Source organism: Ciconia boyciana, chromosome 14 (genome assembly GCF_034638445.1).
Source record: "Ciconia boyciana chromosome 14, ASM3463844v1, whole genome shotgun sequence".
In the NCBI taxonomy this organism is placed as follows: Eukaryota; Metazoa; Chordata; class Aves; order Ciconiiformes; family Ciconiidae; genus Ciconia; species Ciconia boyciana.
The window spans coordinates 14688025-14713741 of NC_132947.1; the positions used below are offsets into that span (position 1 = coordinate 14688025).

Here is a 25717-nt window from a genome sequence, read left to right on the forward strand (position 1 = left end):
AAAGCACAGCCCATCCTCGGGGGGACGGGAGCCCGACCCCATGGCCTGAGCCCCCCCAGCCCTGCAGCGGGGCTTGCTGCTGCCTCCGCAGCGCTGGTACACCGGGCTGGGCAGGCGACCAGGGGGACTGGGGACAATCTTTCCCTTCCTACAGGTGCAGGAACGAACGCTTTGTGCTGTTAAGCTCCCTTTATGCTGGGGGCTGCCCTCTTGCAGGGATCCGGAGGGGGACTCTGGACCGTACCCGGGATGGGTGGAGGCACCTTCACCCCGGGGGCAGCTGCCGTTTTTTTCCGTAACATGATGCAGCAGCTCGCCTTTCTCCCAACCGGCACAGCTGCTGCCCGCGGCGAGAGGCTGCCTGCTCTGGTGCTGCCCGCCGGCTTTTCCAGCCTGGTGGGGGTTTTTCCAGCCTCGCGGTGTGGGAAAAAAGTACAAAAAGGCAACGAGCATCCCACAGCATGGTGTTAAGGTTGGGGAAGGCAGGGATTGGCCAGGGGATGGGGACGCAGCTGCAAAGGGGGACCCGCGGTCATGGCGCCCGATGGAGGGGACACACACGAGGGCCAGCACAGTGTCTGCTCCAAAGGGTCTCAGTAACAGCCTGACGATCTCTGTGGGTGTTGCATGAGGATTGTAGGTGCCCAGGCGCTGCGGTCCCAGCCCTGTGCACAGTGCACCCAGCCCGATGACAGCTCCATTGTGTCCCCAGGTGGCCAAGGATGTCTCTGTGCGGCTCCACAATGAGCTGGAGGCGGTGGAGAAGAAGAGGATCAGGCTGGAGGAGGAGAATGAGGACCTGCGCCAGCGGCTCATTGAGACAGAGTTGGCCAAGCAGGTGGTGCAGAACGAGATGGACAAGCTCCGAGAGGTGAGGGGGACATGGGAGAGGGGACCGGGAGGCGTCCGCAAGGCTCTGCCCGTAGCAGGTGTCCTGGCCCCGCACCGCAGGATCCCCCATCCCTGCTTGCACTGCTGAAACCCAAACCATGCTGCAGATGGTTGCGAAACCTGAGCAGCGCCTGCCCTCCACGAGGCGTGCTTCATCCCGCCCTGCAGGCACGGGGTGGCTCGTCCCACGGGGGCTACGAGACTTCCCCCCTGCACTAAAGCCACTTTATGTGTCCTCAGCCACTTGCTCAGCCCTAGGCTGTGCCCAGCTCCCACCAACCAAAGCTCTGCACGATGTGTGGAGTCCACTGTGTCCCTGGCACAGTGCCCGGTGCTGGCTGCATCCTGACCGCATGCTGCTGGTTCAAATTGAGCTGAGCCGCGGCGCTGCATGGCAGCAATGTCCCGGCAGTGTCCCAGTGATGTCCCGGCGATGCTGCAGAGCTGGGTGGGTGCACAGTCCCATCTGTGTCCTGGGAAGCCATGTGCTACTCGTGTACCCACACGCACAGGTCCAGGGCGCTCCGTGCCATGCCGGGTTTGGGACCAGCTCCCAGCCAGGAGCAATGTCATCCTCGGTGACAGGAAAGGCATCCCGGTGACAGCGTGGGCTTGTGATCCGTTGCAGCACTTGTAACCCACTTCCCTACTGCCCGGGATACCTTTGGTCCCCGGGGAGCCTCGGCAAGCGTTGCTGGCTGAGCCATCAGGGCAGCGCATGGGAGGAGACATGCCGTGGCAGAGCACGGGCCCTGCTCCCACCGAGGATGGGGACATGACGCAGGGAGGGCTCTCTCTGCCCCTAGCCGTGCTCCCCTCCGCGGCAGGGCAGGGAGCCAGCACATGGCTTGGCATCTCCACAGCCGGCTCCAGTTAACGCCAGGGCCAGCTCCCGGCGAGCACAGGACCCAGCTACGGTTGCACCCGTCCCCTCTGCAGCCACCTTCTCGCAGGGTGACACAGAGCAGCATCACCCCAGACACGGTGTCCTGTCCCTCCGCTGCACAGCCTCCACTAACAGGCGTGAAATGGGTTTCCCTGCAGCCGGTGAGTGCAGGCTGAATAACAAATGGCAGCAGTGGGAGCTGGGCTGGAGGACTCTCACGCTTGAAAAACAGGCAGAGAAAATGGTTGCACGGTCAGTGTGCAGGGAGACCCGAGCTCCAGCTGCTGCCTTGCCCTGGCAAAAGAGCGTGGGACAGGATACGGCCCCTCTCTGCAGCTGCGTGAACCCAAAGGGGACGCTGCCGGCTGGCACGAGACCCAGCACAGCTCAGAGCACAGTTCCCCGAGCTCAGGATGGCATGTCCCCAGGCTAGCAAGGGCATTGGAGTTACTCACTGATTGCACAGCGCTAATTAGACAAACAAGTGAGTTAACAGCCCTCCTCCACCTCCTCCCTGCTGCTGGAGGGCGCAGAGCGTGGCAGAGCTTGTTAGCAGCCAAGCCAACGTGGAGCGGAGGCTGCGCAGGGCTGGGCTCACCCCTCAGGGCTGATTATTTCTTCCTTCCAAGAGGTTTCTCCCATAATTGGATAATTGTTGGGATGGGCGGATCATCCCCAAAGGTGCATGTGTTTGCCCCTCCGGCTCTACCCCTCTGTGGCATCTCCTGGGGGGGGAAGGAGAAAAGTGGGACCTGTCCAGGTACCCCGTGCCAAGCCTGCCGCATCGAGCTCGGCCACAACAAGACCCTTAGGCATGGCCACCCCAAGGGATGCACCCAAGGTGGAGCGATGACAGCCGCCATCTGACCCAGGGTGCCGTGCTTGGGGCTGCTTGGGGCTGGGTGATGCCCTTTGCCAGCCCCAGTCCCCAGTGCGGTGGGGGCAAGGGATGCCAGCGTGGCACAGCCAGCCCCCGGGAGAGGCTCCGCAGCAGCAGCAGCAGCTCCAGCAATGGTCATGGCCTTAATAGGAAAGCCTGGAGCCCGGCACCTTGGCACAGGCAGCAGCTTACATTTCACAGCTGCTTTCTTTGGCTGCTGGGCCTCAGCGCCAGCTTGGAAGTAGGTCCAGGGCGTCACATGGATTGGCCGGTGCTCATGGGGGGCTGCGTGGATGTTCTTGAGGGTTTTCCCCCAGCTCCCCTCCCCATATGACTGGCCCTGCTCTGGGCACCTGCTTTTTTCCCCCCTTCCAGTCTCCCTTATTGCTCTGTCTGGCCTCCCCATCTCCCAGCTGTCCTCGCTAGCCTGGAGATCATCCCTTGTGTCTCCAGAGACCCCGAGGGCAGAGTCAGCATCGTCCTGCTGAGAAGCCCTCCCCATAGCTGAGCGACCAGGACATGTCCCTTGCTTGAGGAAGAGGTGATGGGGAACATCATAATCTGCTGCTCCCACGCTGGGATGCCCCAAGAGCCATCCCTTGGCCTGGGGGTTGGATTCCCTGCTCCATCCAGCCGTGACTCAGCCTCTCCACCGCTCATTTCCTGCTCACTCCTGCTCTCTCACTGCTCGCTTGCCTGCAGGGGGAATTTCTGGCCAAACCTCATGATATGATGCTTGCTGGTCCAGCTCCCCCAAAGCAAAGGGCCTCAGCCCACTGGGGCTCTGGTGTTTTCCTGGGGTTCACAAGCGGCTGGAGAAGTCAGTGTTGATGTCCATCCATGCTGGGTCTGTCTGTCCGCACCGGGTTGCCATGCCATCACCGTGGGTAACAGCTCTCTCTTCTCTCTGCAGAATTCCCTGAAGAAGCGGGGGTCTCGCTCCATCGGGAAGACAGAGAAGAAACCGTCAGTGCAGGTATCGGTGCCAGCGCGTCCAGGGCACGCCACAGCAGCCCACCAGCACCCCAGGTCGTGGTGCCAGCTGGAGACTACGCCTGGCCCAGAAGTAAATCTGGGCATGGCAGTGCCATCCCCTCCCTTGCAGGGCTTTCCTGCCTTTCAGAGACCCCGCATAAGGGAGGGATTGATGTGCTGGGCCATCCTCATTGTCCTCAACCGCTCCCTTGTCTCATTTATCAATGGAGCATCAGTGGCCGGCTGGTGGCTTTAACCCTTTCCGTGTGTCAGGACTGCAGTAAGGAGCTGAAGGACTTTGGCTTTTACATGGCAAAGCTGCTTCTGCTCTTGGGTTGCGGCTGTTGCAGCCTGGGTCCCTCCTGCCGGCCCCAGCAGCCATGCTGGAGGGTGGCCTGGGAGCCCCATGGGGTTTGGGGGAGCTGAGGGTCCCCATGGGGAGCGGCTCGATGTCCCTACCCCACGCCAGGCAGAGCAGGGGAGGGGGGATTTGCTGGCGGCAGCAGGATTTCAGCTGTCACTTGCTGTTGGGCTGAGCTGCTGTGACTTGCTAATGCTGTTACGGGGGCTTGGAGGGGCAGAGCTGGTGTTGCGGGAATAGAAATGCAAGTGTTTTAATACTGGAAAAATCCTCTTTCAAAGGCAAAAGACCTGAAAGGTTTATTTTGAGGAGTAGATCTGCTCCCCCAAAGCTGGGGCAGGGAGGGAGACCCTGTCAAGACACTCCTGCTGTGCGCTGCTGAGACCATCTCATGGCGGGGACCCCGAGCACCCCGAGGGTTCCCGGGTGACCTGTGTCATTGCTGGCACAGCCCACTCTGTGCAGTCGCAGGACGAGGATCCCCAGGCCCTCAAAGACTTTCTTTCCCCTTCGGTCTTTTATTTATCATCTCCCTTTAACTCCACTGTTGAGAGCCCTTTCAGGCCAGCTGATGGTCCCAGAGTCCTGCCCTCCATTTCCCCAACGAGCAGACCGTGGCTTTGCACCTACACCCAGCTGTGCCCCAAGCCGAGGGAGCTGTCGGGGAGTCCCTCCATCACCCCCCTTCCTGAGGCTGAAATACAGCCCCTCCTCTGCTTCCTCCCTGGGCTGCAGTAAAACCCCCCTCTGCTTCCCACATCCCCACGGAGCCGAGACCCCTCAGCCTGGGGATGCGGGGCTGGATGCGGCCCCAGCTCTGCAGTGGGACCGATGCTCCAGGAAGGGGCCGGTGCTGGAAAGCAAACCCCGAGCTCCCTCGGGTGCAGATGCCGCTGGACGTGGCCCCCCGCCGGCACTCCCTCTCCAGCGCAGCCGTGGCCCAGTGGCCCTGCGGGCACAGATGCTCGTGACTCATCTGTGGCTTCCTGGGCCCCTTTCCTGCCCGGCTGCGCTGGGCGAGCACCAGCACTCACCGAAAATGGAGCTGAGGGGCACAGACTCAACACTGAGGTCTGCCCCGGACCCCGGAGCACTCAAGGTGGTCTAGGGGACGTGTGCGTCCCTCCAGCAATGCCAAGGGGCAGAGGGACATGCCGGGCTGCTGCTTTTTTTTTCCCCTGGAAAAACAGGAACTGAGGTCATGTCTGCCCCGGCGGGGAGAGCTGCCTGCACTGGCCCTCCCCTAATCTCCGCAGCTAATTAGGGGGGGCATGGCTTTAATGCGCCTTAGCGAGGCCGCGTCTCCATGCGCAAGCACAGAAGAGCAGCAGGGTGGTTCCTGCGGTCACGGCAGGGTGCTTGGGGAATAAAAGAGCACCCCAAACTCCTGGGGCCCCCCCATTGCCCCTGCCCTCGATATGAGCGGCCCAGGAAGTTTGCAGAGTAAATAGCTGCTATGGGGTTTGGGGGGGGTGAGCGTGGGCATGGCTGGGGGGGGCTGGGGGGTCAGGAGCACCCAAAGAGGGGGACAGCTTGTTTCTGCCAGCCAATTAAACAGGAAAGGGGATGAGTTCAGCCAGGCAGAGGGCTGCCGGGGCCAGCAGCCACCCGGCCAAAGGGCTCAGCCACCTCCAGCACCCGTCCAGGGCTCCAGCGGGTGCCGAGGGGCGAGGGTCGCAGCCCGGCAGGTCCCCTCCTGGCAGTTGGAGCGCTGGAGCTCAGAGCACTCGAGTGACCCCACGGCACGGGAAGCCGTGAGCTGGACATCAGGAAATCCCGATCCTCCATCCAAAAAGCTTTCCAAAGCAGAGAAACGGTCTGCCCGGGCAAATAGCCAAGATCCTAACTGCTAAATTTAAAAAAAAACGCATGGAGAAACGGTCACAAGAAGCAAAGGGGCTTGGGAAGGGAACAGCGAGCTGATGCGGGCGGTTTGCCTGGGTTTTCTGTCCCCTGGCAAGGTGATGGCAGCAAGGACGAGTGCTGGGCGAGGGCTGGGACTTCGGGAGGTTTCCAGCTGCAACCGCTGCTTCTCCGCCCCGTGATGGAGCGTTTGGGGCTGAGCGGGAGGAGCAGAGCCCCAGCGGGGGGGTTGCGGTGGCAGCAGCACCAGTTGTTTCAGCGCTTGCCAGCTTTCGGGAGGAAACCTTGTTGGTGGCTTTTATTTTGCTCTGCGGAGTCTGACAGCTTTCCCTCCCCCTCCTCCCCACGGTGGATCGGGCTGCGGCAGGGCTGGGCTTGGTCCCCGCATCCCCAGCAGTGGCTCCATGTCCTTCCTCACCCAGGCATCCTGCCCTGTGTCCAGGCTCTCCTGCCCTGTGTCCAGGCTCTCCCTGAAAGCCTCCAGGATGGATCTCAAAGTTTTTTCCCCTCCATGAGGGGGGCTGCAGCTTCCCTGGGATCACCGGGGTGGGAGGGTGGCATGTCCCCAGGGCTCGCTTGGAGCCACCGTGGCCCCTGGGAGCACTTTTCTAACGCCCGCGCCCTCTCGGTCCCCAGGAGGACAGCGCGGACCTGAAATGCCAGTTGCATTTTGCCAAGGAGGAGTCGGCCCTGATGTGCAAGAAGCTGACCAAGCTGGCCAAGGAGAACGACGGCATGAAGGAGGAGCTGCTGAAGTACAGGTCCCTGTACGGGGACCTCGACAGCTCCCTCTCCGTGGAGGAGCTGGCCGACTCTCCCCATTCCCGGGAGGCTGAGTTGAAGGTCCACCTCAAGCTGGTGGAGGAGGAAGCCAACATCCTCAGCCGGCGGATAGTGGAGCTGGAGGTGGAAAACCGCGGGCTGCGGGCGGAGATGGATGACATGAAGGGCCAGGGGGACAGAGAGCTGCCGGGGCAGGATGCACGGTTCCTGGTGGGCATCTCGGGCTGCGGGGACGCGGGGGACACGGTGGCGGAGCTGCGCCGGCACCTGCAGTTCGTGGAGGAGGAGGCCGAGCTGCTGAGGCGCTCGCTGCTGGAGCTGGAGGACCAGAACAAGCTCCTCCTGAACGAGCTGACCAAGTACAAGTCGGACCATGAGCTGGATGTGACGCTGTCGGAGGACAGCTGCTCGGTGGTCAGCGAGCCCTCGCAGGAGGAGCTGGCCACGGCCAAGGTGCAGATCAGTGAGCTGAGCGGCAAGGTGAAGAAGCTGCAGTACGAGAACCGTGTGCTGCTCTCCAACCTCCAGCGCTGCGACCTGGCCTCCTGCCAGACCACCCGGCCCATGCTGGAGACCGACGCCGAGGCCGGCGACTCGGCGCAGTGCATCCCCACCTCCGGCTGGAGGGATGGGATGGGCAGCAGCGAAGCCGACGGGCAGGACAGGGTGCCCGGCGGTAGGAAGGTGCCCGATGGTCCCACCAAGCTGCTCAAGCCCAAGGACCTGGAGACCTTGCTGGGCATCCGGGACCAGGCGGCACTCATCAGCAAAGCGATCGATGTCTTGATTTCGGATGCCAACGGCTTCACCTCCGGACTGAAGGCTTGCTTGGACAACGAGTGCGTGGGGGGGCTGCTGGGCGAGGTGGTGGGTAGCGGCGGCGAGAGCCCCAGCGATGCCAAGCTGATGAACGCGCTTCTCATGCGGCTGGGCGTGCTCCAGCAGGACCTGGGCTGCTTCGCAAGGAAAGTGGACCACCTCACCAGCGGCCTCAAGGAGCACACGGACTCCTTCCCCTTCTCCGGCCCCGGCAGCCATGACGCCACCAAAGAGGGGCTACAGAAGGAGCATGCATCTGACTTCCAGGTACGGGGTTCTTCCCACGTCCCCCGCAGCTGCTGCCGCTTTATTTGCTGCCCCGTTTCCTCATGCTTTAACGGAGCAAACCCCGATCCCCAGCGTAACCTCCCTCCTGCCTCTCCAGAGCAAAACCCAGACTAACACCTTGCTGCATGCCAGTGGCACCGGGGACAAGGTAGGACTCTGCTCCAACAGAGTGTGCCCAGGGCAGGAGGCGGTGGGCATCCTGGCACATGCTGGCATGGGCTGGTCGTGCCGAGGCTGCCCTGCCTGCACCAGGGGCTCTCGGGTGCGATCCCACCTTAGCAGGGGACGACATTTCGGCTGCTCTCCCCCGGCTCAGCCCGACATCCCTGGCTCGGAAGCTCTTTGCTTAGTGGGGATGAGCTGGGTGGGAGGAGAGCAGCCTGCAGCCTCCTGAAAGCAGCCCAAATTGCGGGGACCCCAGTTGCAAGAAGCCTCAGCCCCCAGTGGTACCCAGGCAGGGTAATTTGGAGAGCAAAGGCTCCAGGGCAAATCTGTATCTGATGGGGAGCACCTTTGCAGCAGCGGAGAGCAGCTCATGCCCTGCCGTCTCCCTCCTCTCCGGGCGGCCCAGCTCATGCCGGGGGCCAGGGATATCGATGGTGGTTGGGGCCGCAGGCACAAGCCCCTTTCTGGAGCACACTCGCTTGTTCAGAGTCCTATTTTTCTGCATGTGGTCCCACCAGCCCCAGGTCCCAGTCTCCCCCAGTCACTGCATGGCACCGTAACTGGTGTTTGCACATTTTTTCCCTCTTTCTCTCTTTTTTCCCCTTTCCCCAAACAATCCAGGCCACGTGTCTCCTCATCCTGTGTTTCCTTTTGGTTTCCGCATTGTCTCCCGCCATGGTGATGAAGCTCCTTCTCCTCCTCATCCTTTTTGTTGTCTTGTAGTTCTTTACTGTTTCGGAGACCCATTGTTTTGTTTTCTGGCTTTTTTTTCTTCCCGCTCTTTTGGTTTGTTCTCATTAACTTGCCCACGCATGCAGCAGCCTGATTTTAGGGACGCCGACCCTTACCGCATCCCCCACACCAAGGACACGGACCCCGCGCATCCCCGGAGCTACAAAACCTGCCGGCCTGAGGAGAACGACTCCTACGCCACCGAGGTACGACACAGGCGGGAAACCGCGTCCCCTCGGCCAGCGGGGCTGGGGACAGGGCTGCGGGGATGGGACTGTCCCTCTTGAGAGCCGGGGACAAGGGAAGCTGCAGAGCTCCACCGGGAGGGACATGGGCAGGCGCGGCCAGGCACAGCCCACCGTCCCCATCCCCTCCCCGGGCTGTTGCAGATGAAGGAGCTGCAGCTGGTGCTGTCAGAGGCCAACGAGAGCCTGCGGGGACTGCAGGAGCAGCTCTCACAGGAGAGGCAGCTGAGGAAGGACGAGGTGGACAACTTCTCACAGAAGATCTGCCAGGTGAGTAGGCAGCAGCCCCGATCCCTGGGAGACAGGGGTCCCCACACCCACAGCTGTGCCACCTCCAGCCCCAGGCTGATGACCCACTTGGGGACTCGGGTGTCACCCAGGACCGCACACAGCATGTCCCATCTTCAAGGGACACAGGGGCTGAGCACACTCCTCCTTGCACACGGGCATGCAGCCATGCAGGGCTTCCACCCATGGCGATGCCTCGATGGCCCCACTGTCCCCAGCATGCTGCCAGGGCCTCGCAGCTCCCCAGGGGTGTTAAATATGGGGCGGACACCAGGCTCGGTCGAGAACCTGGGGCAGAGGCACCACATCACAGCCGCCAGCCCCTGTGTCGGAGCCCGCGCATCTCTCCCCAGCTGAAGGAGGACCACCAGAAAGCACTGCTGCGGCGGGAATTTGAGCTGCAGAGCCTGAACCTGCAGAGGAGGCTGGAGCAGAAATTCTGGAGCCAGGAGAAGAACCTGCTGGTGCAGGAGTCGCAGCAGTTCAGGCAGAGCTTCCTCCTGCTCTTCATGAAGCTCAAGTGGTTCCTCAAGCGCTGGCGCCAGGGCAAGATGGTGCACAGTGAGGGCGAGGACTTTTTGGAGGTACTGTGGGCTGAGGGGCTCCCACCTCGGCTGCCGTGGAGGTCTGACCATGCTGTCCGGCATCCCCGGGGCTGTCCCTTGTGCCTACTTGTCCCACCCAGGGCTGCTTGGGTGTCCCCCATCCATGGCCATGGGCTGTGGGACCCCTCATCACCCCGGCTGTGGTGTCTCCCACAGGTGAACAGCATGAAGGAGTTGTACCTGCTGTTGGAGGAGGAGGAGCTCGCCCCGCAGCAACAGGCGGACAACAAGACGTGCGCCGGGGACGCCTGGACCCCCAACACGGTGAGCGGGGTCCCCACAAGCCCAGGGGTGGGCAGGATCAGCCTCCACTGCAGCTGCGTGGCATGGGGTGGCGGCTCATCTCGGGGTGCGTGGCAGGGAGGGGATGCTCCCTGCTGGCATGTCACCCGTAGGGGTGGTCCCCTGCCCTGGTGGCACACCCGGCAGCCTGCAGGGCTGGGAGGCAGAGAGGCTAGCTCCCACAGGGTCCCACCCCGTTGGGTCCCCTCCGGTGCAGGGCCCCAGCTTCCTCCGCTCACCCCTGATCTCCCAGCAGCCCAACGAGTGCATCAAGACGCTGGCGGACATGAAAGTGACCCTGAAGGAGCTGTGCACGGAGCTGCGGGAGGAGCGGCGCGGTGCCAGCGAGCTGCAGCAGCAGTTCACCAAGGCCAAGGCTGCCTGGGAGATGGAGCGCGCCGAGCTCAAGTGCCACATCGCCCAGGTGGGAGCCCCGGGCACCCCGCGGAGATCCCCCTTGCCTGGTGGGGACGGGGGGCTGGGGGGCTGCCTGCGCCAAGTGCCAAGTGCTGGCTGTTGGGCAGGGCTGGGAGGCCGGGTGGCACTGTGGGAATCTTAATTAGCAGCCGCTCCGGCAGGCGAGTTTCTATAGCAACGGGGCTGGCACGAAAATCTGACTGTGGAGCAGCAGAGGATGCTCTTTATTCCTCCGCTGGGTTTGTCTGAGGCGGACGGGATGGTACTGGGGCTCAGCATCCCTCCCCAGGACAGGCATCTGGGAGGGGTGTCAGAGCCCTCCTCTTCTCCCCCGGGTCATGGCAGAGGTGGGGGCTCTGCACCCCCACAGATGCTGCAAGAGGGACGTACGGCTGCGGTGAGGGCAGGAGGTGGCGGGAGGGCAGCCTTGGCGCTGGGGGAAGCTCCTGCCCGCAGAAGCAGTCCCATCGGTCCCCCAGCCCTGCCCTCACAGTGATGAGGGTTTTCCGCTCCCTCGCACTGTGCTGGCAGCAGCCCGTGGCCGTGCATCAGCTCTGCTCCTCAGAGCGGGTGCCAGCACCTCCCAGGCGGGATTTCTCCAGGCAGAGCTCAGAGGTGGTCCCCAATTCCCCTCTCTCCCCGCCAAAAGAGAGCAGAGCTGCTGCGGTGGCAGCACCCCAGTTTCAGGTGCCTTCCCGGCTGCCAGCGGCAGCAGCATCCTCGGGGTCCGCTCTGCCGGCCCTGCACGTGATGCTGCCCCTCTCCAGGAGCCGGGTCCAGCAGGCAGCATTGCAGGCAGAGCACAGCCGAGCAGGCAGGACGTTCATCCCACATCCCACTGGGTGACCGTCTGCCGGGCCGTCTGGCGTGACACGGCTGCAAGCCAGGGCCAGCTGCAGCTCGGCTGTGCCCATGGGCAAGCCGTGCTGTGCAGCACGGCCTTGGGGACACGGTTATTGCCCGACCTGGGCAGCATGGGACCTGCACTGGGAACCGGGATGCCCACAGCCTTGCCCCTTTGCTGGGGATGTCCAGCACCATGCTGGAGCCATGGGTCCCCCACAGCCACCAATGTGTCCCCGCAGCTGGAGTCGAAGGCAGGCAAAGGGATCACAGAGCGTGCACTGCCGGACTGGAAGGTGGCGTTGAAGAGGGAGCGTGAGGAGCACCAGCATCTCCTAGCTGAGTCCTACAGCGCCGTCATGGACCTCACCAAGCAGCTGCAGATTAGCGAGAAGAACTGGAACCAGGAGAAAGTGGAGCTGCTGGCCCGCTTCAAGGAGGAGCAGCAGCAGGCAGAGCAGCAAGCGAAGGACCTGCAGAACAAAATCAACCAGGTATGGTGTCCCGCCATCGTGAATGTGTCCTCCAGCCTCTGCCGCTTGCCCTTGGTGTGTGCCCCGAGAGCATCTGCATGTTCTCGGGGCACGCACCAAGGGCAAGCGGCAAATGCTTTTGCTTGCCCAGATGGGCATGTATTGCACACATTGAGTGACCAACACATTCTCCAGTTGCAGAAAGGAGCCAGCCCATGGGCACTGAAGCACTCTGAAATGGAGAAGCATGGCAGCAACTGGAAAGAGGTGGGCAAGAGAAGGCGGAGGACTCTTGGGGTGCTTGTTGAGCTCAGGGCTATGCTAAGGGTTAGATGGGAGGTCATGTGAACCTCAAATAACACCCCTTTGAACAGCAAATGAGGCTGCAAGGGGGAGCACCAGGGACTGGGGAGAATGAGAGGGTGGAGAGTATGGCTGAACTGCAAGGGCTTTAGTGGAGTTGTAAAAACTTGATTTAAAATAGATGAGGGCACAGGGAGCCCCATGTAGCCCTGGGAATGGGATGCTGGGCCTGGGTGCATGGAGGAGGGTGGTAGTGCTAGAGAGGAGCAGGGTGCAGCCCCAGCTCCAGCCCGTCTGTGTACTTTGGTCCTGTGCATGCTGACACCAGAGCTTTCTTCTGTGTCCTCCTAGGCTCTCAATGAAAAAATCACAGACAAAGAGACAATCTCTGAAGCAGAAGCCAAGGGAACCAACCTCAAAAGGTGAGTGCGCTGGTGCCTGCATGGTCCCCGGGGCACAGAGGAGGCTGCGTGGGGCTGTCCCCGGGCTTGGCAGCCCTGGAAGCCGGGGGGGAGATGCAGCCCTGGTCCAGGGTTGTCCTGGAGGCGAAGGGCTTCCATGAGGAGCAGGACTGGGTGCCCAGGAGGGTCCCGTTGGGAGGGAGTGAGGTGCCTGCAGCTGCTCCCCAACCCGCTGCCCTGTCCCCTTGTGAGCCCCGTCCTCTCTCCTCCCACAGGACCAAGTCCGTTTCCTCCATGTCAGAGTTTGAAAGCTTGCTCGACTGTTCTCCCTACCTCCCTGCAAAGACCGCGCCAGGACTGGGCGACCATTCCCGGGGCAAAAAGGCATCCACGGCTGCCCAGCTGCTGCCCAACGGGATCCGGGACAGTGCTGGTGTTCCTCCCTCAAACTGTACATATGTGAATATTGAGCAACCTCCCCCCGACAGCCTGGCCAAGGAGAAGCTGGGCATCTCCTCCTGGGACTACTCGCGGGCACGCAGCCTCTCCGGGCACGACCCAGCCCAGAAGCAAATGCAGAGGAGCTACACGGCACCCGACAAGACGGGGATCCGCATCTACTACAGCCCGCCGGTGGTGCGGCGGCTGGAGGCACCTCTGGTGCACAACAAGGAGGGGAAGATCATGATTGAACCCGGCTTCTTGTTCACCATGGCCAAGCCGAAGGAGCCAGAGGAGTCGACCAGCGCTGAGAGCACCTACAGCCAGTGGCTATGCAACTTCTCCAAGCAGCAGCGGGAGCTGCTGGACGGCGGCACAGTGGAGAGCGTGGTGTCGCCGGTGCCCCACTTCCCCCCGTCGCTGCACGACTTGGAGATCTCCGGCAACATGAGTGACGACATGAAGGAGATCACCAACTGCGTGCGGCAGGCCATCCGCTCCAGCTCGCTGGAGAGGAAGGTGAAAAGCACCTCCAGCCAGACAGTGGGGCTAGCCCACGTGGGGACGCAGACCATCCAGACGGTGAGCGTCGGCCTGCAGACTGACCTGCCACGCAGCAGCAGCATGCACGGCAAGAGCTGGTCCCCGCGCAGCTCCTCCCTTGTGTCTGTGCGCAGCAAGCAGATCTCCTCCTCCCTGGATAAAGTCCACTCCAGGATTGAGCGGCCGTGCTGCTCCCCAAAATATGGCTCTCCAAAGCTCCAGAGGAGGTCTTCCTCCAAGCTGGATGCCTCCAAGGACCGGAGCCTCTGGAACCTGCACCAGAGCAAGCAGAACGGCTCTGCCTGGGCCCGCTCCACCACCACCCGTGACAGCCCCGTCCTCAGCAATATCAACGACGGCTTGTCCAGCTTGTTCAGCGTGGTGGAGCACGCGGGCAGCACCGAGTCCATCTGGAAGCCGGGCTGCCCCGAGAGCAGCCGGGCCAAGCCTGAAGCACCCAAGTACGGCCTCGTGCAGGAGTTCTTCAGGAATGTCTGTGGGCGGGCGCAGAGCCCCACCGCCCCCCCAGAGAAGAAGGAGGCCACCGGGGAGGAGGGCAGCAAGAGAGCCGAGCACCCCAGCCCAGCCACCCACCACCCAGCCGAAAACATCTCCCGCATCTTGAACAAGAAAGTCCTCAAGCAGAGCAGCTGCGAGGACCCCAAGCCCTCGTCCCCTGGCCAGGGGAGTAAAGACGCAGCCCTGCGGGACCCCGACCTCATCTCGGCCATAGCCAGCGAGGTAATGAGGCAGGGTGCCCCCCGGGGTGTCCCACCGTGGCGGGCGACGGGGTGCCTGACCCCTCTAACCCCCCTGTGCCCTGTATATCTTTGCAGGACACGGCGTGTGACTGCAGCTCCCAGTCCCTCACCTCCTGCTTTGCCCGGCCGTCCCGTTCCACCGTCCGCCATTCCCCCTCCAAGTGCAAACTGCACCCCACAGAACCCCCCAGGGCGGAGGAGAAGCCGGGGGCCTCGAGTGAGTGAGGACGGGGGGCCGGGGGACACAGCGTGCCTGCTTTTCACTCTCCTGCCGGAAGAGCGCCCGTGCTGACGCCCCGCGGGGACCCCTCTCGGAGGCAGCGCAGGCGCATCTGTCTCCTAACCGTCCCCTCGCCCCCGGGGACGATTACGAAGCAGATGTGGAGCCGGCGGTGGAGGCTGCCGGCAACCCTGGGGTGCGTGGGGACATCCCGCTGGGGTGGCTGCCTCAGTTCCCACCTGTGTGGAGACCCACTCCCTCGGAGCCACTGCCGGCACTGAGGGTCCTCACCCGTGCCCACCACCCTGGGAATGTCAGCTGAGACCCCGTCATGCCGAGGGCTCGCCGGGGCCCCGAGAAGGGGAGAGCAGCCAGGGAAGGCTGCTCATGTAGATAGGGCAGGGCCGGGGCAAAGCACGGCAGGGACACCATATGGATGCGATGGATGGAGGCGTGATGCCGTGTTGGCCCCTAAGGGCGGAGGGTGCTGGCTCCGGCCCCTGCGGCCGCTGCCAGCGCTGCCCGCCCTGCCTGAGCTCCAGCGCATCGCTGCCAGCCCCGACCGCGGCACAGTTGCATCAGCCGCGTGGCCGCGTGTGCTTCCCCAGGCAGGAAGGAGGCGGGGAGGGACCCTGCGGTCACCCGGGCTGGGCTGGGTGTGGGGGCCCTCCCTGGCCACCCTTCTGCTCTGGGGGGGGCTGCTGAGGTCCTTCACTGCTGGGAAGGGTCCAGGCAGTCCCACTGGCTCCTCTACTGCAGAGATGGGGCCACAGGGCGCACAGTGTGGGGAGAGACAGCGCGTGCAGGCGTGTGTGTGCACTCGTGTGCGTGCATATCTCCTGCCACCATCCTGAGGGGCCACGGCTGTGATGCCCCCTGCATTACACCCACCTCCCTGCCTGCGGCCACTTGTAGTTATTTGCTCCTCCAAGTGCTGAACATACAGAATATACATATTCCTCTTTTTCTTTTTTTTCTTTTGTTTTTGTTTTGTTTTGTTTTCCCTCCACTTTTGGCTCTGCCCAATTCCGGACAGCCTGCAATGTAAAACCAAGTGCATTTTAAAAATACCGAAATGAGTTACATTGGAGATGCACCAATTGGATTAAGAGATTGTGGGTTGGGAGGCTGCAGCGTGGCCTGCGGTCTGCGCCGCGTGTCCCTTGGTCACCACCAGAAGAAGCCTTATCCGGGGAGCAGGGGGGGCAGTGGCCGCAGCCCCCCACGGCAGCGCAGAGCTCCCAGGGGCTGGGGACCTGCATCCCAGCCCCACGCAGAGCAGCGTTGGTGCCCCTGTGCAGCCCCAGGAGAGAACAGCAATTTTAGAGGAGGCTGCCTGACCTATTTTCAAGCTGCCTGCCAGGGGACAGGCAGGGATTCACCCAGATGGAGCTGCCTGCAGGTGCCCGTGCCTCCTGGGGCTCTGTGCGTTGCTCAGGGGCTGTGTACCTTGCTCTGGGGGCTCTATACATTGCTCAAGGGGCTCCGCGCGTTGCTCTGGGGCTTTGTACACTGCTCCAGGACCTCTGTGCATTGCTCCTGGGTCCGTGTACGCTGCTCCAGGGGCTGCGTATGCTGCGCCAGGAGCTCTGCCCGTTGCTCTGGGGCTCCGTACACTGCTCCAGGAGCTCCGCGCATTGCTGTCATCTTGCAGCTTCGCTTAAAAAATGCTCCTGCTGCCGAAGCTGCTGCCCCCTCCCGTCCAGCCGCACGCTGCCCGCAGCAGGCAGGCTGCATCACTGCCACGTCGCAGCCTCCGTCAGCATCTCCGCGACGGCCGCTCACTGCCTGTGTCTCCGGACACACCAGCATCAGCCAGGGCCCAGCAGGCCCAGCACCGATGGCCTTTTGCTCCTGCGGCGCCTGTCCGGCCCCACGGGGACCCGCATCACCCGAGAGCGGGACACGCGGGGCAGGCGCTGCCCACCCTCACCAGCAGCCGGGGCCAGGCAGCATCCCTGCCTGCCACGGAGAAGTCGGGTCCCTGCACCCCAGCAGCGCTGCCACGGGCAATCTCCTGCTGTACGTAGATCCTTTTGGGGTGGTTTTTAGCGTTTTCATTGATAACTGGGGTTTTGGTTTTGTTAGTTTTTTTTTTTAAAAGACTCTCTAGTTTTGGAATGTCGTTTCTCATTTTTACAACTGCCTTTTAATTATTTGTAATATTGGTCAGTTCTGTCTTACTCTGTAAATAGCGGTGCTGGGCATTACCGGCGGGGCCAGGGGCTGGCAGGGAATTCACAAAGGCGACGGGGAAAATTTGCTTGAGGTGTGGAGGCGGCCGATTTGGCCCCAGCCCCCGCGCAGCCTCTGCCCCCATCCTCCCCACATGCCAGCACCCGGCCTGGGGAGAAGCTTTGGGCAAAGCCACGCTTGCCCCTGACCTGTCCTCCTGCTTCCTCTCGCCAGCCCATGCCAAGGTCGCATGAAGGGCACCTTCTGCCCCAATGACAGGCCCCCTGCCCGCCCCATCCTGCACCCCCGTACCATGCCTGCTTGTTGTGTGATGAATAAAGGCCCTGCAACCCCTCACCCATGCCCTTGGTGCTGCCTTCCCGGGCTGCGGCGGGAGGACGGTGATGTCTGGTGAACTGGTGCCGCCGTGGAGGGGAGTGTGGGGTGGCTGGGGCACCCATGGGTGGTGAGATCCACCTAGCTCCTGTCTCTCCATCCCGCCAGCTGCCCAGCCCACACACAGTGTCCCGTTGTCTCCTCGCCCGCCTGCCTCTCCCCAATCCCATCCCCGTGTGCTGACCCCAGCTGTGCCACACCACCATGGCTCCCTGTCATCGCCCGTGGGTCCTCCACAGCCTCACTGCCAGGGCTGTGTCACCGTGCACAGGGCTCCTCTCGGTTCCATGTTGTTCTTGTGATGCTGGTGCTTCCTACACTTCCCCTGTCCCATCCTGTCCTCCCCAGCCTGCATGCAGACCCTGCAGCCCCTTTCCCATTGCTGCCCATGGCTTCTTGCCCTTGTGCCCCTCATCACCTGTAGGTCCCAGCCTCCTCCAGGCTCACTACATTAAACTGTCCCTCCCTGAGGTCCTCCATTGCCCACCATGACCCACCCCTCCTTTTGCTCCTCCACCATCCTTCACGTCCCACCTGTTTTGTCCCTGCTCTTTGATCCCCCATGTCCCATCCTTCCTTCTTGTTATCCTCCATCCTCAATCACATCCCTTTCTTCCTTCATGTGCTCTTCCATTGCCCACCATGTCCCATCCCTCTTTATTCTGCTCTTTCATCACCCACCTAACTCATCCCAGCCCTCCTTCCTGTGCTCCTCCATCACCCACTCATCCCATTCCTCCTTCCCATGCTCCATCACACCCCATACCCCATCCCTTTTCCTGTGCACCTCTATCTTTCATGTCCCACCCCTCCTTCCGCTGCTCCTCTATTGTCCGCCCATCCCATCCCTCCTTCCTGTGCTCCTGTCACCCACTGTGTCCCATCCCTCCCTGCCATCCTCCTCCATCATCCACCACATCCCATCCTTTCTGTACTCCTCCATTGGCCACCATGTCCTGTCCCTCCTTCCTGTGCTCCTGCATCCTCCATCATGTCCTATCCCTTCTTGTGCTCCACTGTCACCCACCACCTCCCATCCCTCCCTGTTCTCCTCCACCCCCTTAATACCCCATCCCTCCTTCCACACTTCCAGAGTGCGTTCCTCTGTCATCCACTGTGTCCCATCCCTCCCTGCCATATCATGCTCCTCCATTACCCACTTGTCTCCTCCCACCCTCCTGTGCTCCTGCATCCTACATTACGTCCTATCCCTCCTTCTTGTTCTCCTCCATCACCCACCACCTCCCATCCCTCCTTCCTGTGCTCCTCCATTGCCCTTCATATCCCACCTTCCTGTCTTCCTGTCACACTTGCATCGCATCCTTCTCACCTGCTCCTCCTTCATCTACCACATCCCATTCCTTGCTATCCTCATCCACCTCCCACCATCTCCTCATGTCTTCTCTTCCTTCTCCACCTCCACCGTCCCATCAATCCTCTTCCTGCTTTGTTTCCAGTTTCTCTTTTCCTTTCATATTCCTCCTTATGTCAACATCTCACCATCCCTTCTCATCCTCCATCAGCTCCCACCATCACTCTGTCCTCTGCATCTTAGGATCTTCTTATCCTTCCTTGCTCATCCTCCATTAGCTCCCACCATCACCCCAACCCATTTCAACCTCCTCCACTTCTCATCTTTTCCCCATCTTTCTTCATCCTCTTCTGCCTCCTCCTATCTCCTCATCCTCCTCATCCTCCTCCACTTCCCCCATCCCAAAATCCACCCTCACCTCCCACCATTGCCCCATTCCTCCAGCTGCCAACATCACCCAATCCCGCCTCCTCCTCCTCCACTCCCACATTTCCAATCCTCCCCCTTGTGCCTTCTCCATTTCCCACCATCTCCTCATCCATCCTCCTCCATTGCCCACCAATCTTTGTCTTCCTCTAACCCCTAAATGTCTCTCCATCCCTCCTGTCATCCTTGTCCATCTCTCACTGTCTCCTCATCCCTCCTCTTCTTCCTTCATCTCCATCTCCCCCTCCCTCCTTGTCCTCAACCACCTGTCATCTCATCTCTCCTTGTCTCCCTCTTCTGCCCATCATTTTGCCCACCTTCTTCATCCTCCTCCATCTCCCACTGTCCCCCATCCTTCTCCATGCCCAAACACCACCCACTATTTGCCTGTTCTTCATCATCCTCCACTTCCTACCATCTGCCCAGTCGTCCTCATCCTCCTCTAACCTCTCCTTTCCTCTTCATTGTCCTTCACTTTCCACCATCGCCCATAACTCATTGTCCTCCACTTTCCACCATCACCCATACATTCTCCCTTCTCCTCCATCTCATGCCTCTTCTTCCTCCACCTCAGTCTCTCTATCCTTCCTGTGAACCTCCACCTCCCATTTTCCCCCATCCTTTTTCATGCTCTTTCATCTCTTGCCCTGTCCCTCCTCATACCCAACTTCTAGCTATCTCACCATCCCTTGCTGTTCGCCTCCAACAGTCTCCCTGTTTCTCCTCATACTCCTCCATCTCTCCCCATCTCCCCATCCCTCCTTATTCTCCAAATGTCCCACCTATCTCATAGATTTCCCCTCCACTCCTTCCTGACCTCCGACTATCCATCCTTACCTCACACTTCCCTCTCTCACTGTCCTTTCATTCTCCTTCACCTCCCAACTCCATCCTGACCTCCAATCTTCTCCCAGCCTGACCTCTCCCATTCTTCCTCTCCTCCATCCTCCTTGCACTCTTTTACTCCCAGCACATCTGACTCCTGCTGTTATTTTCTCCTTCTCTTCCTCCTTCCCCTGCCTTGTATCCCATCCCTTACCAACCCAGGAAGGCCACCTCCAACACAGCCATCCCTGATGCAAGCAGGAAGGACCCTTACTGTTGGGGATGGGATGTGTTAGATGGAGAACCAGCCTCCCACCCCATCCCCACTACTCAAGGTACTTTCATAGTAGAGGTAATGGCCACAGCTTGCAGGCTGGGAGATTCATGCTGGACTTCAGGAATCACTTCTCCCCAGGGCTGGTGCAGCTGGAACTGGTCACTGGGGAAGTGGGAGGATCTCTGCCCTTGGAAGGTTTCAAAACTCAGCTAGACAAAATCACCAATGTCCTGATTTGTCATTAGCAATAACTATTTTGGAACACAGAGCTCAACCAGAGCCCCCTGGAATCCCTTCAAGCACACACATCTTTGGGAGACTTCTCCAAGCAGTGGAGGATTTCCAACAGGGGCAAGAAAGCCCAGACATGGCTTTGAATGCAGTGCCTGGGATGCTGCAGGACATGAGGAACCATCCCTGCCACTTGCAGCTGCTCCATGCTGCTCAAGCAGGACCATTCAAGCAACCCACCCTATGCTTCTTGAGCAGGACCACATCAGCCTGCTTGAGCAGGACCATCCCACACTACTTGAGCAGGACCACTCCATGCTGTTCAAGCAGGACCACCCCACATTACTCCAGCAGAACCATTCCATGCTGCTCAAGCAGAACCACTCCAGGTTGCTTGAGCAGGACCACCCCATGCTGCTCAAGCAGGACCTCTCCAGGATTCTTGAGCAGGGTCATCCAAGGTAGCTTGAGCAGAACCTTCCCATGTTGCTCAGGCAGGACCACCCCATGTACCTTGAGCAGGACCACTCCAAGCTGTTCAAGCAGGACCATCCCAGGCTGCTTGAGTACCATGGGCCAGGCCAAAGTGGCTTCCTGAAAGACTGCCAGATCCCAGGCCAGTATCAGGTCATATCCCTCAGGTCATATCCCTGAGATGACCCCCTCAGACCCTAGAGCCAGGGACCCTTGCATCATCTTTGTTTTCCTTCCCTCAGGCTAGGCCATGCAGGGACATGGCCATCCCCTTCCAACGACCTTATGGCTGCACCAGGGCACGGGGCTGCTGGCACTGCTGACAAAGGGAGGACAGGCCTCTTCTCCATACCAGGGACCCCATACCCTGAGGGACCTGCATGCAGGGCCCATTCAAAGCATCCCACGTCACACGCACAAGGGCCAGCCGGCCTTGCCTGACTGCAGACTTTGCCTTGCAATGTTGGAGGCTCCAGCCATCCCATGGAGGGGACCCTGCCCTTACCAAGGTGATGTGTCTGAGGGACCATCCCACTGCAATACGGGCAGGGACAGGGCAGCCAGTGTCTTGACAGGGTGGGGGTGACATTTGTAAAGTGTTCCCGTCCACATGCCTTCCTGGCTAGTGAATTTGGGGGAGGGTGGAGGGAATTTGCTACCTGTGTTAGAAACTAGCTGAACTCATGTGTCTCCCCAAGCTGGATTTCTTATTCCAAATGTTCAAACTGTTGTATATTGTATGGGGATTTTTACATTGAATTATTGTAGAAAAAAAAAATTAAACCAAGTCTGTTAAAAAATAAACATTAAAAACCTCTATGAAAAAATAAATAAAAGTTGTCTCCAAGTCCTCTTCTTACAAATGTGACAGAGCAGTGATGTGTCTCCAGCGGTGGCTTTCCTGTTCCCAGCCCTGCCTGTCCCCTGCCTGCCACAGCCCCTGGGGACACCAGCTATGGTGAAGACGCAGCTCCTGTGGTTTTGTAATATCCTGGGCGATGAAGGAAACAGCCCCCATCTTGCAGCGTCTGCCTGACCCTGGAGAGAGCCCAAGCCCCCGGTGCGTGGCAGCATGGACTATTTGTCAGTGGCTCCCTTGGGTGCCCAGAGGTTATGCCCCCCCACCCCGCCCAGGGCAGGGCACAGCCAAGACCACGGGGGAGCAATGTCTGGAGCCCCGTTTTGGGGTCCTGGGTACTGAGGGTATGGCTGGGGTGGGACAGGCTGCTGCCTGTCCCCGCTGAATCTGGAGGCAGCTGCCAGACGAATCACCCACTGCCTTTTACCCTGGCCCGTGGTGCTGCAAGGTCCAACAAGTTTTTGCAGCAAATGGCCAGTTCCTGGGCCAAATGGCAGTCCCAAGGCCTCAGCAGCTCAGAGGGTTTGGTGCTGGGGATGCATGAGACCACACCACCCTCTGGTGTCGGCACCGACCTCAGCTCTGTGCCGGCCCTGCTCCAGCTCTGTCCCTTTGCTCCCAGGTCTGCCTGGCTACCAGTGCATCCTTGCACCACCCCAAATCCTGCTCACTCAAAGCAGGCCCCGTCCTGCTCCCAGCATACGGACATCCCCACATGGTGTGGGGCAGGCATGGCCAAGCCAGAAGGAAGCAAAGCAAGAGAAAAGCAGACCCGCTTTGTTGGGTGCTGTCATCAGCCCTCGCAGTCCCACCAAGTACTGGTACAGTCCTGCTACCCCCTAAGCTGACTGAGTGTGGGCCGTGCTCCTGTACCCACATACAAGCCCTCGCCCTTCCCTGAGCTTCATGAGCGAGGTAGTGGGGTGCAGGGCTGGGCAACAGCCCCAGGCCCCCCCTGTGCAGATAGGTAATGGCTTTCTTGCTGTTGAGTACCGGAGAAGCATCCCGGTGCAGCTCTGCTCCTGGCTGCTCCAGGCTCTGGGCAGGGCAAAAGCAGATGGTGCCAGGGGACAGCGCAGTGATGCGTGTGCCCTGACCCCATGGCTGGGATGAGACCCAGCACTGCCAGCCCACGTGCTGCACCAGGAGACATGGCTGCAGCAAATTCATTCCTGGATCCTGCATCGCTGGCACTTGACAGCCTGCTTTGCTGGCACCTCAGTCACTGCACCACTGCCACCACAGACCCTGCACTGCTGTCACCTCAGACCCCACATCACTGGCACCGTGAGCCCTGCATTGCCAGCATCGCAGACCCCACATCACTGCCACTGCAGACCCCACATCACTGCCACTGCAGACGCCGCATCACTGCCACTGCAGACGCCGCATTGCTGGCACTGCAGACCCCACATCACTGCCACTGCAGACCCCGCATTGCTGGCACTGCAGACCCTGCACCCCTGGCACCAAGAACTCTGGGTTGCTGGCGCTGAGGTCCCCGCACCCCTGGCACTGTGGGCCCTGGCACAGCGGCCCTGCATGGCTGGCAGCTCATCAGCAGAGGGCATGCCGCTGCCGCCTGCTCGCCCGGGCTGCGTGGGCCTGTGCTACCCAAGGTGCAGGCAGGAGCCTGCCCGACACGGCTGCTCCATGGGCTGCGGTCACTGAGCACCCCAGAGCCCCAGCTATCTCTTACTGCTCAATAAAACAGGGACAAAAGAAGGCGGCTACGTTTATGGGTAGCCAAGGACACTCTCTGAAGCCTGGGGACAGCTATGAAGCCACACAGGGAAGCCAGTTATTAAACTTCAACCTCTCTAACGTGTCGCTGACCAAAGCACCATCTCTCCTGAGCCCCGTTTCCCTTCCTCTGCAGCCCGGGCCTCCACCAAATCTCTTACCAACCTGGCCCCCTCTTCCAGAATGAAAATAGCAGCAGCCAGCAGAGCCCAAGTAAACAAATGAGCTGCTGGGAGAGGAGAGTGCATCTTTATAAGGTTAATTGGCCCCATCTAGGAGACAGACAGACATTTTCTTGTGGCTAGATCGCTCAAAAAGCTCAGACGAACAGCAGTAACATGTCTCCTGGGTCTGATTTATAACCCTGATTGCGTTACTAGCTCATCTACATGTAAAATGATCATGAATATATTGTCTGTACTCTGCAGAGGGCTAAATTACCAGGCTCTGATATTCATCAGCTACTCTTTGAAGCTTAAAACAGCCTGAAATTCAGAGGTCTCTCTCCCAGTGACAGCCAAGGCAGGAATGAGATGGCTCAGGCTCAATCTTTGTGTTCAGCACAACCTGGCCTGTTTTAACACCCCGATACCCGGACAGCTGGGAGCAGCTGGCTGGGAGCAGCTGGCTGCTGGAGCCAAAGGGCTGTGGAGAGAGCCATAGTGTGCCAGAGCCCAGAGCTGTATTGGTATCGAGCAGTTACATTTACAAACAAGGGAGCTGATAACTCTCAGCAGGACTGAAAGGCTGTTATCATGGTGCTGATTAAAATTTCCTCTGCAGCCAACAAAGAGGAGGAGCGTCATCAGTAGGGAGATTTCTGTGATCCGGTGTTTAACCCCGTTGCCGCTATGTGCTGATTAATTCAGTACAAGTGAAGGGCTGCCCAGCCTAGCCATGTGCTGAAAATTAGCGTAGAAAACCCCAGCAGGAAGATCCACAGCCTGGCCATGTCCTCCCACCCCATCTCCTCTGGTTCACTGTGGCCTCGCAGCTCCCAGGATGCTGCTCTGGGGATCCATACTGCTTGGGTCCACCCAGCACCATCACGTGTGGGAGAAGGGGGATGCCGGTGGCACAGCCCACAGGTGGTTGTGGTACTGCACGGTGCCTTCCCTTCTGTCCCTGCAAGGCAGGTCAGAGCCTGCAGCACTGGCCAGCCTCGAGCTCTCTGCTAGCAGTCCTGCTGCTCGCCGTCTCCCACGCAAGGGCCAGCATGGGTGCCTACTGGGGGCATGAGCACCACAGGCCCGTTTTAGTGTAGCTAACCTTGAGCACGTCCCTTTGGCAGCACTAGCTGGGCCATAAGCTGACCCTTGCTGCCAGATGCCCACCCTGCTCCCTCTCTCATGCCTGCTCTGCGGGTCCCAGGAGCGTTCGCTGGTGTCACTTGGGATTCCTTCCAGGTCCTTTGCTCCTTTGTTCTTCCCCTCAATTCCCTGTCCTTGCAGTTGTCCATAGTCCAAGAAAACTTTCCCTTCCCACTGCAGGATATTCTGATAAAGCCTCCCGCTGCCTCTGGCATGTCTGTGCAAGGCATAAGCTTGTTTGTGCTGTGACATGTTCTCCAGGGGTTGGGTCCATGCAGTGATTGCCATCACTGGCACCTGTATCACCGAGGTATTGAACCTGCTTGGCCAGACTGTTACAGCCTCGCCAAGCTGAGGTCCAGGCTGCCCTGTCCAGGAGATGCTCTGGGATAAGTGGACAGGCAGTGGGAGAGGACGTGGCTTGTTGTCCTCCTCCTCCATGCAAGCACATGGCACTCAGCCATCACGCCGACCTCGGTGTGGCTCAGACACCTCTGTGCCTGCCTGGGTTGCTTCCTCCACTGCTTTGGGTTGCTTCCTTCCTGCCATGCTGCATCCTGCACACCCAAATTTTGGCAGAGAAGATATTCAGCTGCAGAAGAGCCCCTTCCACAGGTTTCTCTCAGAGCTGGTCCCAAAAGCATCTGACCCTGAGAGCACCAAGAGCTGACACAAATTATCCTCTACACAGAGCCCATGCTCAGCAGAGCCTCATCCCAGGCAAACTGGGTACCCTCTCCCTGTGCACAGCCCGATGACCCGGACAAGTGCTCCTATGGGAGGGCCATAGGAACATGCCTAGGACGTGCCTCAGCAGGGTCCCCGTGGTGGCAGAGATGGTGAGGAGCATGGGGTGATCCTTCGAGGTGCATTGGCAGCATGCACTCAGCAGGGCATGGAGGTTTTAACCGCTCCTAAACTCACATGGATTTATCAGCAAGTGGATTTTAGAGTGGAAGAGAGTCTGGATCAAGTGAGCAGGGTGAGGGGAGGGCAGGTGGAGGGAGGAGAGCTCTGCCTGGTAAGTCAGGAGGAGAGCTGGGAGCCAAGCTTGGAGCAAACCCTGCAGCATCCAGTCCCACCACACACCAGCTCCTAAGGCAGGAGCCCAGCCTGATGCACGCTGCGCTAGGGTGGCGGGAGCTGGAGTAGCAAAGCACGGTCACACAGCAAGAGCCCTTTCCCTGGAGCCTACAAAATCACTGAAGGGAGGCCTGGGCCCGT

The 25717-nt window shown here is 60.3% G+C and overlaps 1 protein-coding gene across 9 annotated transcripts in view; it reads left to right on the forward strand.

The window, feature by feature from the left end:
* MTCL2 (microtubule crosslinking factor 2) overlaps positions 1-21402 on the forward strand; it is a 31763-nt gene extending 10361 nt beyond the window's left edge. The window contains exons 3-17 of one of the 9 annotated variants that reach the window (XR_012045173.1): positions 713-871; positions 3571-3633; positions 6493-7725; positions 8730-8849; positions 9033-9158; positions 9497-9760; positions 9938-10045; positions 10317-10487; positions 11566-11817; positions 11992-12063; positions 12451-12521; positions 12776-14225; positions 14321-14462; positions 20144-20723; positions 20824-21402. Coding sequence is in view for 8 of the 9 variants with exons in the window: in XM_072879484.1 (XP_072735585.1) it covers positions 713-871; positions 3571-3633; positions 6493-7725; positions 8730-8849; positions 9033-9158; positions 9497-9760; positions 9938-10045; positions 10317-10487; positions 11566-11817; positions 11992-12063; positions 12451-12521; positions 12776-14225; positions 14321-14462; positions 20144-20253 (4341 nt within the window). In the remaining variant the exon portion in view is untranslated. Of the gene's footprint in view, positions 1-712; positions 872-3570; positions 3634-6492; positions 7726-8729; positions 8850-9032; positions 9159-9496; positions 9761-9937; positions 10046-10316; positions 10488-11565; positions 11818-11991; positions 12064-12450; positions 12522-12775; positions 14226-14320; positions 16998-20143 lie in introns of those variants that run through there. The other 8 variants (XM_072879484.1, XM_072879491.1, XM_072879485.1 and 5 more) reach the window with 8 other exon arrangements.
* Positions 21403-25717: the final 4315 nt, after the last annotated feature.